The sequence below is a fragment of the Microcaecilia unicolor genome, chromosome 2 (assembly GCF_901765095.1).
Source record: "Microcaecilia unicolor chromosome 2, aMicUni1.1, whole genome shotgun sequence".
NCBI classification, from domain to species: domain Eukaryota; kingdom Metazoa; phylum Chordata; class Amphibia; order Gymnophiona; family Siphonopidae; genus Microcaecilia; species Microcaecilia unicolor.
Genome location: NC_044032.1, coordinates 125,745,032 through 125,762,444, shown reverse-complemented (window position 1 = coordinate 125,762,444; position 17,413 = coordinate 125,745,032). Strand labels below are relative to the sequence as shown.

The window sequence follows — 17,413 nt, the reverse complement described above, 5'->3', positions numbered from 1 at the left end:
GAGTCTGGCATCTTGGGGGTTCAGTTTAATTTTTGTCTAAATAGAAAGTTTTAATATTACTACTTATTCTATAGTGGATTAGGGTGTATCTGTGTTTGTGAAAAAGACATGGTTTTCACTTGGCATTGACTGTGCAGGATCGACGACGATCTGTACTATTCTGTCTGGTTTCATTTTACAATAGGTGAATTGATGCTCTAGTGCTCACTGTAGTGTTTTAAGATGTTTTCCTTTTCTTTGTGTGATTAGTAGAAATGACTGCTTATGGTATGCTAGAATTGCTCTATAGGTCCTGAGTGTTTTGTATTCTCGGCATACCTAGTACTGGATTTTGGAGGGGGATGTTAAAAAAATGACTGGGAGGGAGGGAGGGAGGGGGGCCTTGGAGCTGGGAGGGAGGGAGGCCCTGGAGCTGGGGGCCTTGGAGCTCGGAGGGAGTGGTCTGGGAGCTTGGAGGGAGGGTTGGCTGGCCCTGGAGCTAGGGAGGGGGCGGAGCTAGGGGGCGGGGCTAGGGTGGGGCCCCATCAAATTGGTCTGCATAGGGCCCCGCACTTGCTAAGACCGGCCCTGCTCACCCCCCATATCCTACGTTGCCCTGCCTCTCCTCACCAGCCATATCCTGTGTTGCCCCATCTCTTCTCCCATCCCCCATATCCATCTTTGCCCCATCTTGTCTCCCTGTCCTCTCCCCCTTAGCTGGTTGACTCATTTTAGATGGTCTGGAGCTCCTGCTCTGATCACCTGCTATTCTCTTCTCCTCACTGCGGCTATAGTGGCAGCAAGCAAAAGTCAGGTGCAAAGACGTTCCCCTCTGTGTGTTGCCAGTGGCTCTGCCGGACCCAGAAACAGGAAGTTATGTGTGATGTAACTTCCTATTTCTGGGTCTGGCAGAGCCGGCGGCAGCACACAGAGGAGAATGTCCCTGCATCTGACTTTTGCTTGCAGTTGCCTGCCAGGAGCTCCAGACCATCTATGTAAATAATAAATTGCTGACTTCTGATACTAGCTTTCAAAGAAGCAAATCCATGGATAGTATTTACCAAGGAAATGCTATTGACAGAACCAACAAGGGAAAGATACTAAAGAGCTGAAATTTTACTGAAGGTGCTGTGGGAAAAATTATATCAAAATTCATAAGGCATCATGCCCTGGAGACAATTCTTTTACATTTAGTGATGATAATAATGAGAAAACTGTGAGAGAGATACAGGCTGTAGCAGTCAGCAAGTTTTAAACCACTTACAGCTGCGGGCTAAATTAGCCATTGATATTCAATGTTGGGGTCTGTGTTGTCACCTGGAAGTTTACCGGATGCTGGCTGGCTCAGCGGAGAAGGTTAGGACAGCCTTTTTGGTGTCCTAACTATCTGTTTACTTATCTGATTAGTGGACTGAATATCACTGCTAACTGATTAAGTTCTTGCTCCGCCCAGGCACTACCCCTGGACTGCCCCAGCACTGCCTAGCACTAACTGGACAGTGCCTGACAATATTCAGCGGCACTAAAGGCCAGATTCTATATATAGCACTTAAAAAATCCATGTGGAAAACATTTCCACCTGGGTGTATTCTATAAAATTTAGGCGTGGTGTATAGAATGCGCTTAGTTGATATCCCAGCGCCTGAAACTACGCATCTCCATTTACACCAACAAAAATGTGACATAAATCCCTTCTCGTAGATTTACGTGGACTGGGCCATATTCTATAACAACACAAGTAAATTTAGGAATGCCCATGAAATGCCCATTTCTACACCCATGATCATGCCCCTTTTGAACTGCATGCTTTAGAATTTAGGTGCAGTTCATTACCGAATACACTTAGAGGCATATTTTCAAAGCACTTAGCCTTCCAAAGTTCCATAGAAACCTATGGAAATTTGGAAGGCTAAGTGCTTTGAAAATATGCCTCTTAGCGAGTTATACACATGAATTCTAATTATTGCCAATTAGTGCTAATTAGTGCATGTTAATTGCTGTTAAAAATACTGATTGGCTTGTAAGCCAATTAAGTTACGCATGTTGTTATGGAATACACTTGGATTTCAGCCCGGAACACTAGGCACAATATATTGAATCTGGCAGTAAGTGCTTAAATGCCACTGAATATTTCCAGATGGCCAGCTCAGTGGCTCCTGCCCAATATCAGGTCCTATAAATTTATGGACTGGACTGATGATTAAAAAAGGAGCATTAGTGAAAATTAGTTGCATATAATAGATGTATTTATAGCTGTGCTGTATATGACGGTTCTTATTACTAATGATATTTCATTTAATAACTCCTTTTCTGAGACTGAGCATGCTATTTGATTTAAGATTTAGTTCTCTTGTTCAGTCTGTTGGCTTTCATTCCTACATATAATCCAAAGTGCCTTGTTTGACTGGTCACCCTGTTATAAATTATTGTGCATATACCCCTGATTTTATAAAAGTTGCCAAAAATTGCACACTCAAATTTAGACATGCTCCAGAATTGCACGTGCAATTTACTAGAATAACAAGCCAATTAGTGCCAATAATTATCTTATTAACAAGCAATTATTGGCATTAATTTGATTTAATTGGGACTTACCTATGTAAATTTTGACATGGGAATCCGTGCCTAAAATTTACAATCCTGCAGCTCGAAAAAAGGGAACGTGGAAATGGAAGGGTCATGGGCGAATCGGGGGGAGTGGTTTTGAGTTATGCGCGTAACTATAGAATAGCGATGCTCTGTATGTAAATTTTTGCACAGATATTCTCACCACATTTTTATTTGTGCAAACGGCAGTGCCTAAATATATGTATGACCTCTCTGCTTCAGCGTTATTCTATAAACTGTGCCAAATTTTAAGCGTGGCTTATAAAATACTGCTTAAGCATTTTTATTGGTGCTGATTTTTTCGTATTTATAGAATTCACCCCATAATCTGATCTTTTTAACAGCACAATTTAATATTTAATGCATAGTAGCACATCCCAAGATGTAACACATACCCAACCTACTAATGCCCCTCTACACACAAGAGGTGTTAAGTGCAGTACTGTAATATTATATGCCTTGTATAGCTGTAGTAAAATGAAATTCTTTTGAAACTGGCTGGAGAAATTAATTGCTAAATCATGACTGTGTCATTTTTCAGATTTTAAATTCTCACCAAATCCAGAGACTGCAGATGTACTACAATGCAGCAAGCACTGATGAAGGTACTGTTTTGAATATTAAAATGCAATAAATTTGGGTTTGAATTAACACAAGTTTTGAAACATGATCAGCAGCACCAACTGTCAATGTTTCAACACTAGATATCACCCATTTGCACATCTTTTGCCAACAATCATAAAAATCACAATGTAATGACACCGAAAAAAAATTCTATCAAAAGTGAGAGTACATTTTATGTTTACTCACCTCATGTTGGATCAGACTTTTAAGGGATTTTTGCAGGAGGCTGTGGTTCTCTAGTTAAGGAATGAAGGGCTGGGGCTATGGGAGAAGCACGTTGTAAAAAGTAACCAGGATGTTTTTTTAGGGAGTAAAACTAAAAATCACAAAAATGAAGGAGAAAATATAGCTTCTGCCACAATCTTCATTATCTTCCCATACCAATTTATTTGTTTATTAAAAATGATAATTTCTCCCTTTCAGAATTGTATAAAAAATATAATTGTAAGGAGGGGGAAGGCTTGTGAGCACTACAGAGATGACAGTCTGAGGGAAGAGTTGCTGAAGAGAACCCTTTCTCTTTGTTTATTATTTTCTGAATTCTCATTGCTTCTGCTAAACCATCATGATATTGCCTATGACAGGCAAGCTGGACATCTTTCTGGCTACACCTTGTGCTAAAAGATGTAAACAAGATCTACAACCCCAGTAAAGCAGGCACAGACTAAATCTGTGGAGGCCTCTATAGCAGAAATTATGGAAGAGCTGCACAAGATCAAAACAATGATGGTGGAAAATACTGAAGTCACTCAGAAGGTTCAGGTTGAAATAGCCTGCATCAATATGTATCTTTCTACTTTTTGCTAGTGAATAGAAGAATTAGAATCACAGATAAGCAGGCTGGAAGATGTGGCCCAACAAACAGACATGCAGCTCAAGATGGCTGCCTAGTTGCGCAAAGAATAAGAAGACATGGGCAATTGAATTGACATCTCCGCCGTGGCTACCTGCCCTCCAGAGTTGCACAAGAGGAGATGATATTATATGTAGGGGTTTTGTTATAAAGAATAGCGACCATGTTTTTTATGGGGAGCTGCTGAGAAACTACAGTTACTAATCTAGTGCTCCTTTTACTAAGCCGTGGTAAAAGTGGCCTGTGGTAGTGTAGGTGCATGTATTGGGTGCGTTCTGGGCCAGCTTTTACCGCATCTGCAAAAAAGGGCTTTTTTTAATAGGATGGGAAAAGGGCATGTGATAAAACCGGCGCGCGTCCAAAACCAGCCTGAGCCTTTAACGCCACCCATTGATCTAGTGGTAAGGGCTTACTCGCTACACGCGCTGTGACCAGTCGGTGCACACCAACTACCGATTACCGCTGGAAATAATGCGTGTGGAAGGAAATAAATAAATAAATCATCCAGGCATTATGGGTGTACACCAAATGTAAAATTACCCCCAGGGGGAGTGGTAGCCTGGTGGTAGTTTTGTTAAGGTGCGCACTGTATGTGCTAGTGCCTTACACGCTTTTGTAAAAGGGCCCCCCCCCTAATCTTTTTGGAGCTTAAGGGATTCCTCATGGGAATAATGCAACCACGGGAGATAACGTTTTGAGATTTGCAATGCTCTTCTTTCTTTTAATGGGATAGTTTATCTCTTTCACATTCAAAGATAATATATTAACACCCACTAAACACATCAACAGAGCGGAAGCAAACACATTAATACATACCGGAAGCCGGCTTCTTCTTCTTCTTCAGATATATCACATTTGTTGAGTGGGTTCTTGTGATCATATCTGGTTGTTGTGATGAAACAATGAGTTTCTGAGCCTATGAACTGTATTGTTTTCCCGGTGACGTGTATTTCTCCTGGTTGTTTTGCTGCTGATATGTGTTTCTTCTGGTTGGCCAACAGATGACGATTGTATTTTTTTTTTTTAAAGCTGTTCCAGAAATTACATTTTTCTTTTTCCTGCCTAACTTTGTGAGGTAATTAGTCAGTCTCAGCTAGGAAGCACAGAAGTAAACATCTGTGACCTGAGGCCATGTTCAGACTTGTGAGCAGTTACATTTCTTGAACCTTTCCAGACACTTTTCAGGTAGTGAACAAGTGTTAGATAGTTTTAATATTAATTCCTGTTTTTTTTACCCTTTATTGCCTGTTAATTTTCCATCTGTTTTATAGAGTTCACGGTTCAAATCTTGTGACAATAAACCTTTTAGTTATTGGCTCTGATGTCCTGGACTGACTAAGAATCCTGGTGTTTGTGGTTTGGGTCTGTGGGTGCAGTCCATCCACTATCTGAACATTGTTAATATGTGTCCCAGCTTGAGACCCATCCACTGGAATAGTGGTGGGCCGAGTTACATAGCTTAAACGGCTGAAAAGCACTGACTAGGCCCGAAAATCTGATGATGGCCTTGTTGCTGAGCACCTGCAGAAGCAGGGCTGCTTGATAAGCCTTAATAGAATTTAGTGTGACATTCAAAAGCAGTGCAAAAGCCAAGATCAAGGAATTAATAGCTAAAATCCTAAAAAGTTTGGTTCATAAGATGGAGTCTGTCTTTGTAAAGATGGCTCCCAGAATCACAATATATAAAACTGATCTCTCTATATTACGAAAGATGTTTACAAGTCCGGAAATTGACGTTATTAAGAAATATCAGAAAGGAGGGGTAGGTGGGCACCTGACCTGCAGTTAAGTATGATTTACAGATGAAAAAAAAAAAAGTCTCTCTCCATTGAATTGTATGGGCAGCAAATGGTATATAAGTAATGAAAATCTGAGTTGAAATCGGAGTCCTTCCCCTACGCTAGTCAAATGGCGAAGCTACGGTCGGTTGAACCCAGAATCTGACTGATGTGTGTACCAGCTTGAAGTTTCAATTGGTGAGAATAAAGACTATTTTTATCACTACCCTTCTCTAGTCTGAGTTTCAATCTTTTGATTGTCTATCTGCTTCTTTGAACAGTCTCACACAAATAGTGTACACACAAGTAAATTATCTTTCACTCATCTATACATTATGTGGGAAAATAAATGGCCAAAGATTCACCTACATCCCAGAAACCAGAAAGCAGAGGTCCTGGGACTTAGATTTGAACTGCGCCTTCTGTCACCCCCTCTACACCTCCGTGTCCAAAGGCGGTCCTTTGGTCCCCTGTTTACCTCACCGTGGAAAGGGGTTCCACGGAGGTGTAGGGAGGGGTGGATAAAACAATTGCTAAATAAACATTTTCTATAACCTTTCAACTGTGTGTTCCTAATAGTTGTTTGCTACAGTAAAAAAAAATACATTTTGAAAAGATGCCAGTGGATTAATTTAAGTATTACCACAAATTTTGAGTGTATACATAGCTGAGCACCTTAAGCCAAGTCTCTAGTGTTTTTGCCTTCTCTTCAACACATTTTATATTGACTTAAGCTCTGGACTCCTGATAAAGGCATAGGCCGAAACAGACTGGGTAGATTCCTCCTTCAAATGAAGCCTGCTGCTTTTTTATTGATGTGCTGTCTTCAAGCAAACACTGATAAATAAAGAACTCATTCCCACCCCTTTTTGCTGCTTGTCTTGACTGTTGTGGGATTGTTTGTTTTTTCCATTTTTGTTGGCGTGGGTTAATTTAGCCAGTTGAGCATGGTGGTGTTTATAGCCAGTTTGGGCTGTTTTGCGACAGGTACTGATGAGATGGTCTACAGTTTCATCTTTGGCTTTGCATAATCAGCATTTGCTGTCATTTGAAAAATTTTTGATCTTAGCTTTCATAATATTTGTTCTTGAACTACTAAAATCATCCCTTCAGTTTCTTTCTTAGGTGCTCCAATTTTCAGCCATTGTTGATAGGTTTTTTTTCAAATTTCTTATCAATATCTATTAGCCATGCAGCAGCTTCTTTGTTATTGCTATTATTATCATCATCGTAACCTGAAAGTATAGTTTGAAGACATTTTAATGAACTTCTTAAAATTCCATTTGAAAACATGCTACCTTTGGTAAAGGCATTTTATTTGTCACCTGTGAAGAAAATGGAAGAAGGAACTATGAAGAGAGGCATTTCAACTTTTGGAAGATAGTTTGAACCTTGTGGACTATATTGAAAGTTCCCGAGAGGATGGCAGTGCTGGATCTACTTTCATAGTATTTTTTGCCCTTCATTATGATAAGAACTGGGTCCTAAAACTTTTTTTCTGCTGATGTTTCATAAGGATCAGAACTTGGATATTTCCTGATCTTTGAAAAACAACTTAGAAGTGTGGTAAAATGTTTTGGCTATGAGGCAGAGGGGGCTTTGTAGGCCTTTGGCCTCATATTGGTTCTAATTTTATTGTAAATGTGTTATTCAGTTTCATGGTAATATGTACATATTTCTATGACTCTAAACCATTTATGTTTTATCTTGATGGTACAGACTAGGTAGGTAACCTCAGTGGGAGGGTGAAAGGTGATCATATGTGGTCAGAGACCTAATCTCCTAAGAATGGTTGAAGTTGCCTTATTTTTTTCTTTTTATGTTATCTCCTATTTTTAAATACGGTCCCTTCAAATATTTACAAGATAAACTCATTTTACATGGTATGTGATACTTTTGTACCTGAGTTTGATTTGTCCTTGCCTTTCTCAGGGCACAGACCTTAGAAGTCTGCCCAGCACTTTTCTTGTACTAAGTTCTGAAGCTAATGTCGAAACCCCTTAAAATTTACACTTCAGCCCATCCATATCTATTCAGTCATGATCAGGGCGTAGATCGTAAAAGTCTGCCCAGCACCGGTTTCACTTCCCAATTACTGGTGTCGCCACTTAATCTCTGCTAAGATTCCGTGGATCCATTCCCAGGATTCCTTTGTGTTTATCCCACGCACGTTTGAATTCCATTACCATTTTCATCTCCACCACCTCCCACAGGAGGGCATTCCACATATCCACCACCCTCTCCGTGAAAAAATACTTACATAAGTACATAAGTACATAAGTAGTGCCATACTGGGAAAGACCAAAGGTCCATCTAGCCCAGCATCCTGTCACCGACAGTGGCCAATCCAGGTCAAGGGCACCTGGCACGCTCCCCAAACGTAAAAACATTCCAGACAAGTTATACCTAAAAATGAGGAATTTTTCCAGTCCATTTAATAGCGGTCTATGGACTTGTCCTTTAGGAATCTATCTAACCCCTTTTTAAACTCCGTCAAGCTAACCGCCCGTACCACGTTCTCCGGCAATGAATTCCAGAGTCTAATTACACGTTGGGTGAAGAAAAATTTTCTCCGATTCGTTTTAAATTTACCACACTGTAGCTTCAACTCATGCCCTCTAGTCCTAGTATTTTTGGATAGCGTGAACAGTCGCTTCACATCCACCCGATCCATTCCACTCATTATTTTATACACTTCTATCATATCTCCCCTCAGCCGTCTCTTCTCCAAGCTGAAAAGCCCTAGCCTTCTCAGCCTCTCTTCATAGGAAAGTCGTCCCATCCCCACTATCATTTTCGTCGCCCTTCGCTGTACCTTTTCCAATTCTACTATATCTTTTTTGAGATACGGAGACCAGTACTGAACACAATACTCCAGGTGCGGTCGCACCATGGAGCGATACAACGGCATTATAACATCCGCACACCTGGACTCCATACCCTTCTTAATAACACCCAACATTCTATTCGCTTTCCTAGCCGCAGCAGCACACTGAGCAGAAGGTTTCAGCGTATCATCGACGACGACACCCAGATCCCTTTCTTGATCCGTAACTCCTAACGCGGAACCTTGCAAGACGTAGCTATAATTCGGGTTCCTCTTACCCACATGCATCACTTTGCACTTTGCACATCCTGACATTACTCCTGACTCTGCCCCCTTCAACCTCAATTCATGTCCTCTAGTTCTACCGCCTTCCCATCTCCAAAAAAGGTTTGTTTGCAGATTAAAAACTTTTCAAATATTTGAACGCCTGTATCATGTCACCCCTGTTTCTCCTTTCCTCCAAGGTATACATGTTCAGGTCGGCAAGTCTCTCCTCATACGGCAACACAAATCCCATACCATTTTTGTAGCTTTTCTTTGCACTGCTTCCAGTCATTTTACATCATTAGCAAGATACGGCCTCCAAAACTGAACACAATACTCCAAGTGGGGTCTCACCAGTGACTTGTATAGGGGCATCAACACCTCCTTTCTTCTGCTGGTTATAACACTCATCCTTCTGGCCACGGCCGTCGCCTTGTCACATTGTTTCTTCACCTTTAGATCCTCAGCCACCAACATCCCAAGGTCTCTCTCCTGAGTCAAGCTTACTAATCTCTCCCCTCCTATCTGGTATCTCTCTTTTGGGTTTCTGCACCCCAAGTACATCACTCTACACTTCTTGGCATTAAATTTTAACTAAAGTGTGTGTATATATATATATATATATATATATATATATATATATATATATATATATATATATATATATATATATATATATATATATATATATATAGTCACTATTTATAAATGTGCATAGTGCTCAATTCTCATAGATTACACCGGCTTTTCTCGGCTCTTGGTGATAATGTACACCATACATCATTGCACTACAACCCTCCCTACCACCACCTGTCACCGTTACTAACTAGCCTCTGTGGGCTCCACAAATGTTTATATATGGTACTTATCTCCGATTTGCAGGTTCTTTGATGATGGTCTTCCTGGTGCCAGTTGTTATTTTCTTGTGTATCCGGTGCATGATGCCTCCTTCGGTTCAAATTAGAGCTGTCCAAAAATCGATTCTCCATAATAGCAACAATATCCAAGTTTTCTTCAAACATCAGGGCTTGCAAGGCTTGAACCTTTTTGCTTAGACTACGAGCATTTGTGCTGATAGCTTTCCATGTGCTTAGTGAGTTTAGGTGGTTTTCTATATTTACATGAGCTTTCCCTCTGCCATCATGTTTATTCTGGGGGTGACTTTCCGAAATCCCTTGTTTCCTTTTGTCACCCCCACCCTCTAGTTTAAGTGTCTAGAAACATACTGATTTCTTCAAAATAAAGGCTGTAGCATATTACTTTGCATGATTATGATGTATATATCTATATCTGTATATATATATATTTTTCCATTCTGTTTTGCTGCTTCAAGTTTTTTTTTTGGATGTGTATTTGGAAATGTATGTTAAATAATTGATAATAATAAAAAGAATGGTAGTCTTTCCTTTGGCAGTATCCAAATCTTACTATATCTATCTATTCCAACTTGTGCACAAGCCCTGCTGTTGCTGCCCTCACCACCCCCTACCTCCTCTCTTCCCACCTGAATCTTAGCACTGAGCGCTGTGCAGTTCCTATAAGCCCACGCTCAACCACTGCAGTGTTTGCCTTCTTCCAAGGCAGACTTCCTGTTAGAGGACAGCAGGCATATCAGCACTTGTATGTGGGCCTGTGTTTACAGTGCTTGTAGAGCACTCAGGGCCAGATGCACTAAACTTAACGAGCAATGAATGAGCCATTAACGAGCAAGTAGTAAACCCTGGCATGCACTAAAGGCCATTTTCCTATCACGGTAGCAGCTAACGAAAACGGAATGCAGATGATTCAAAGGCTATTATAATGAGCTGCACTACCGTTGCAAGGCTATTATAATGAGATGCACTAACATTTACCGATTCCCCTTACCATGGAAAACCTAACGTGAGGTCTGCACTTCTCGTTAGGCTGGGGCTGCTGTTAAATCGCTTTGGAGACCAGTGGGAAAGCGCCTAACATGTAAAAAAGAAAAAAAAAGAACAAGCTGCGTAACCCAAGTGCTCGTCAGGGACGTCCTTCTAAAGTGCCTAACATGGACGTCCTTCAAGGACGTTCCTGACGAGCACTTGGCTTTCTTTTTTCCCTTCCGATGCTGATGCCCCCCCCCCCGAGGTCGCCGTCGCTCCCCCCTGCATTGAAATGACAGCTTCCTGCAGCCCCGGCCTCCCTGCGCCATCCTCCGCACCCTCGTGGCCCTGCCCCCGCCGCCCCCTTGAGGTTGTCACCACCACCGCTCCCCCTCCACCCGCCCCCCTCCGTCTGCCACCGGGCTGGGCCCTCACAGCGCCTCTCACCTCCGTGTAAAGGCGCTGCAGCGGGCAACAGCTGATTGCCTCCCTTCGGACTTCCCTCCTTTCTTCCCTGGCCCGCCCTCGTCTGACATGAAAATGTAACTTGAAGAGGATGAAATTAGAATTTTAATAGAGGGCAGTATTTTAGTGAAATAAGAATCATGGACTCTAGTGAGACCTTATTTAGAATATAGTGTACAATTCTGGAGAGCACACCTTCAAAAAGATATAACCAGGATGCAACTGGTTCGAGCGCGGCTACTAAAATGGTCAGTGGCCTTCATCATAAAGCATATGGGGACAGACTTAAAGATCTCAATATGTATGCTTTATACTATAAAATAATAACTACAACTGCTGTTTATCATCTCAGAATTCACTTTATTCAAAACACATTTTAGAACAAATAAAATTTATTTTCACAACCTTAACCTTGCATTCCTCTCATTCATACCTAAAATCAAAATTATCTGGAATAATACTCTCTCTCTATCCCCAAAGTTTTACATACCACCTCATATAACATATAATTTGTCTATATAGAAGATGGTAATCCAAAGCTCCTTTAATGTCTGTTGCCAGAAATATCCAATCAATATATTCTCATAGCATCACTTTGCAAACTCCAGCTGATGAGATCGTATTATCTCACAATTGTGATATCATCCACAGGCTACTCAAAGCGCCTCCAAATTATGTTGAGACATTCATCACAATCTCACGAAACCTCACTAACTCCGATATTGTTGTCTAGCAGTTTCTCTTCTCTTCTTGAAACCCTATGTATATGTATGCTTTGGAAGAAAGGCAGGAGAGGGGAGATGTGATAGACAATTAAATACTTATGTGGCATAAATGCACAGGAGGCAAATCTTTTTCAATTGAAAGGAAGCTCTGGAACGAGGGGGCATAGAATGAAGGTGAAAGAAGATAGACTCAGAAGTAACCTGAGAAAATACTGAATTCGTGGAACGGCCTCCTGGCGGAAGTGGTGGAGACGAAAACAGTATCTGAATTCAGGAGAGCTTTTGGACAAGTACATAGGATCTCTATGGGAGTGTTATGCATAGATGGGCAGGCTGGATAGGCCATATGGTCTTTATCTGCCTACATTTTTCTCTGTTTCTATATAAAAATGAATACGTTTATCAATATTGGTAAGGTAACCTGAGATAAAGATAATATCAGTATTTATGAAATTAGATGAAGGATCCAGTGATTGAAAAGTTGTGTTACAGTATTATCAAATAGGGTGTATTTTTCTGAAAGCATGTTACAAAGGTGACTTGGGAAAGATACAAGCTTCAAGTGTAGATAACTTCATTTCAAGATGACCAACAGACTTCAGGCTTAGATTTCCACTAATGTGTGTTGCTTCAAACAAATTAACAGATTGATGCAGTACTAGCCTGTGTAACATTACTTCATGATCTTCTGTATCATCATGTTCCTGTGATTCATTTGCTAACATTTTGCTCTTGAGATTAAATAAATGTGAAAGTACATTCTTGTCATTCTCAGACTCCTTCTCTTCTTACCAACACTGACAATTCTAGACACATCTCATTTATAGGAAACATAAACAGATGACTGCACCACTAAACTGAAAAACGAATTCATGCAGAAAAATGATCTCAACCTACATGTGTAATTTTGCTGCTTTCAGTTTAATTAGAACAGAGACTAATAAGTTATTTAAGTAAATGATGTATTTCCAGAAGTTTTTTTTTTTCTTTTTCTATTCACTTCTAAACTTCTTACCAGTGTATTTAGTGCTTATGGGTCAAATATACTGGAAACAAAAATCCCCTCTAACAGTAATTCACTATCCATGTCAGTGCAGTCTTGGGTCTGTCTGCTGAGACTACCAACAGGGATGCCAGTTAATGATAAACTGTCTTTATGCTTCGGTCAATTTATTTGCCCTGTAATTACCAGGAAATAGGCTTTGAAGTCACCTTCAGGTATGAGGGAATAAGCTGTTGAGAATTTTCCTCTGTCTGGGGTAGAGGAGTGTGGTTACCGTGTTAGTCCACTCTTAAGGTTATCAATAGAAATCAAACAAAATATGTCTGGGAATCAGGGTTCTAGGACTTGTATGAGCCTTCTGGAGTACTGTGTGAGATCTATTTCTATATCTATATATATCTATAATTATTATTTTTTTGATTTGGTTTTATTATTTTTAACCCACCTTTATCCAAGGCGGCTTACAAAAGTATATACATAAAATCATGTAAACACATACATAAAATCTAGAAAATATACAGTGACATAGTACTCAGTTATACTCAGGGGCGTAGCCAGACCTTATGGTGGGAGGGGGCCAGAGCCTGAGGTTGGGGGCACATTTTGAGTGCCACCCTGCCGCCCCTCCACCGCCTCGCCTCCCTCCCTTGCCATGCTTCCCCCACAAACAAATACTTTTGCTGGCGGGGGTCCACAACCCCCTCCAGCTGAAGCCTTCTTCAGCGCCGGTCCCCGGCGCAGCCACGTTTGCTGCCCTGCTCTTCTTTCTTCTTGCTCCTCCGGTGCCAGTCCGGGTCCCAGTCCCACTGCGTTATGGTAGGCTTGGGGGGTGGGGGTGGGAAGGCAAGCCTATCCACCCGCCTACTAACCCACCAGCCCAGAAACCTGGACAGACAGGCTGGCTGGAAAAAAACCTTCCAGACCTCTGACAGTCCCCTGAAAAGGAGTACATGTCCGGTGAAATCCAGACGTATGGTAACCCTACAGCCCAGCTACTTCCCACCCCGCCGCCCCCCACCACCTTGCCTCTCCCCTTACAGTTTTTTCTTTTAATCAAAGTGTTTCCTGTTATTTATTGTAAGCAAATTTAAAGGTGATGTGAAAGCTGCCAGAGTAGGACAGGTGGATAATGGTCTCTCCCTGGTTCCCTCACTCATAGCCTAGCATCTCTCCTATCCCCCTACCTCTGCAGGTCCAGCACCTGTCCCCTCCCCCCCCCCCCATTGGCTCAGCATATCTCCCTTCTCCCCTATGAATCCAGGACCTTTGCCTCTTCTTCCCTAAGCCCCCCTTAGAGTCCATAACCTCTCTTTCTTCCTTCAGCCCACCTGTGAATCCAGCAACGCTCCTTCTTGTTCCATCAGCCCTTCCATGAGTCCAGCAACTCTATCTCTTGTTCCCTCAGCCCTCCATGAGTTCTGCTATTCTCCCTCTTGTTCGCTCAGCCCCCATAGTCCAGCAACTCTCCCTCTTATTCCCTCAGCCCCCCATAAGTCCAGCAACTCTCCCTCTTATTCACTCAGCCCCCCATGAGTCCAGCAACTCTCCTTCTTGTTCCCTCAGCCCCCCATGAGTCTAGCAACTCTCCCTCTTGTTCCCTCAGCCCCCCCATGAGTTCAGCAACTCTCCCTTTTGTTCTCTCAGCCGTCCCTGAGTCCATCAACTTGTCGCGTTCCCGAGGACCTTGGCATACTGTCAGGCTTCTTCCCCGGGAGCACTGGGTTCGTGAGTCCTTGGGCCACTACCGTGGAGCGGCAGTGGCAGGCAAGATCACCTTCAAGGTAGAGACGAGACAAGACTGGACTGGAACCCCGGACTGGAGTTCTACACAGGAATACACGGGACTGGAACACACCGGATGGGTGCGCACTGGAGTGGAGCCCGCTGGATTGGAACACACTGGAGTGGACCCACTGGACTGGAACATACAGGAGTGAAGCCCGCTGGACTGGAACACACTGGAGCGGAACCCACTGGACTGGAACCCATGGGACCGGAACCTGCTGGACAGGAACACACTGGACCCAGGCTTCACCTACGCTTAGCCACCTTTCCCCGAGGGTTGAGCCCTCAGGTTCGGGCAGCCGGCAGGGCTTACAGGAAAAACCGGAACTGGAACTTGCAAGCAGGAACAGCAGGAATCAGGATACAGAAGTGCCCCCAGGCACCTAGGCGAAAGCAAGGCAGACAGGCAGGGAATGTCCGGGTTCCAGCAGTAGGCAGGATCAAAGCAAACACAGGAGATCTGGTAAAGCTGTACACAGGCTAACAAGCAAAGCTGTGCTCAAGCTAACTAGTCAAACACTGGGAACTCACACTGAGCTGGACAATGTAGCAGTGCACAGAGCACTCTACATACCAGGGCCCTTAGATGATGCAAAGGCAAGGGCTGCAGTCTCCAAGTGATTAATAAAGCCCTTCAACACCAGAGGCACAGCTGCAGCAATCTCCTTGCCTCCAAACAGAGGCTTGACACACAGAGAAGTCAGCCCATAGGAAGGAATAGCGGGAGCCATCTTGGATACTAGCATAGAGGAATCGGCAGCCATCTTGGAAGAGGCATAGCCCATACAGGTGAGGTTCAGTAAGGCAATCAGCACACAGAGCCAGAGAGCAACTAAGATAGAGACAGACACAGAGACAAGCAGAAGCCAGCACAGCCACTGACTCCCAGAAACAGGGTAAGAATGAGGGTGGTCACGGCCACAGACGTGACAGTACCCCCTCCTCAAGACCCCCCTCTCGGTCCCCCTGAGGAGTTCGGGTGTCCAGGAGTAACTATGGTGAAACCTCCTGATGGGTCTCAAAAGCCAGACATAGATCACTGGACTGGGAGTCACAAAGAAGTTCAAAACTGGCAGACAAAAGTAGAACTTGTGACCAGGAGGCTCCTTCGAATCACCACGGGGCAACCTCAGGAACGTGAATGCATCAAGAGGAACAAAATTCAAAAGGAACCCTTCCATGAGGGAACCCACAATGTCCTGGACCTCTTGGCAATTCCATGTAATGGCAGGAACAAAGCTGGAGCCACTACCCCAGCTGACATCAGAAGCTGGGCTGGGGCCCGAAGGGGCATCCCCGCCTTGACAGGAACTAGAAGTCTGAACAGAAGCAGATCTGGAACTGGAACTTGGGTTGGCATCCAAAACGGAGCCGGGATTGGGACCCGGACTGGAATCAACCCCTTGACTGTAACTGGAACTGGATTCAGGAACTTGACTGGAACTGGGACTCAGCAAGAGGTCCGCTTCCTGACGGACACTGGAACTTAGGGCGACCTCAACATCTTGGTCGGACCTGGAACTGGAAATGGACTCAGACTCCTGGCTGATCCTGGAACTCGGAACGGACTCAGCATCTTGGCTGGAACTGGGACTGGAAACGGACTCAGCCTCTTGGCTGATACTGGAACTCGGAAGAGATTCAGCTGCAGGGCTGGATGCACCCCTCTGGCCGGACTGGGATGTCTAGTGTTAGCTTCAGGAGTCGTCCGCTGAGGAGGGTCCAAGAGGAAATGGCCATGGTATCCCCAGAGCATGTGAGCAGGGTGAAATGCAAAAAATGGGTTTCTCCAGACCCCAAGCCGTTGAACACGCCTTCTCTCAGCTATAGCTTCGGGGGTATTCTCCAAGGCTGAATCAGAACAAGGTCTATCACAGTCCTCTTGGAACGTCATCTCATCCTCAAGAGCAGTAATAGAAGCAAAACTTATGGGCTGGACGCCCACGCTGGAATCAGGAACAGAACCGGGGCTAGGACCCGGGCTGGCATCCAAGTCTGAAGTGGAACTGGAACTCTGGACAGGAGCTGGACCGGGACTGGGACCCGGACCAGAATCAGAGTCTGGACTGGAGCAGGAACTCTGAACAGGAGCTGAACCGGGACTGGGACCTGGACTGGTATCAGGGTCTTGGCTGGAACAGGCACTCAAGGCGCCCTCTGCCTCCTGGCAGGGACGGAACTTTAACTGAGGCTCGGCAGAAAACACCCTTTGGACAGGGATCGGAGGCTTGATCTGAAGCGTCACTCGAACTGGCCTTCGGAGCTTGATTGGAGGTGCCCTCTGGACTGGAAGCGGAGGCTCCACCTGAACCACCCTGTGGACTGGCACCGGAGGCTTGGTTAGAAGCCCCCCTTGAACTGGACCCAGTGGCTTGACTGGACGGGTCACTTGGACAAGAACTGGAGACTTGACCCGGAGTGCCACTCGCATAGGCCTTGGAGACTCCGTCAGAAGCACCCCTCGGACTGGACTCAGAGGTTTCAAAGGGCATGCCATTTGAACGAGGACTGGAGGCTCGGCCCGAAGCGCCACTTGTGCAGGAATCAGAGGCTCAATCGAAAGCTTCCCTCGGACTGGACTCGGAGACTTAAGTGGAATCGTTACTTGAACTGGAAGCGGGGACTCGGTATGAAGCACCCCCTGGACTGGACTCAGGCG

The 17,413-nt window shown here is 43.9% G+C and overlaps 1 protein-coding gene across 1 annotated transcript in view; it reads left to right on the top strand.

Annotated features, from left to right (window-relative positions):
* ARHGEF28 (Rho guanine nucleotide exchange factor 28) overlaps positions 1 to 17,413 on the top strand; it is a 562,380-nt gene that overhangs the window by 254,158 nt on the left and 290,809 nt on the right. The window contains 1 exon segment of the mRNA XM_030193284.1: positions 3,128 to 3,191. Coding sequence (XP_030049144.1) covers positions 3,128 to 3,191 — 64 coding nt within the window.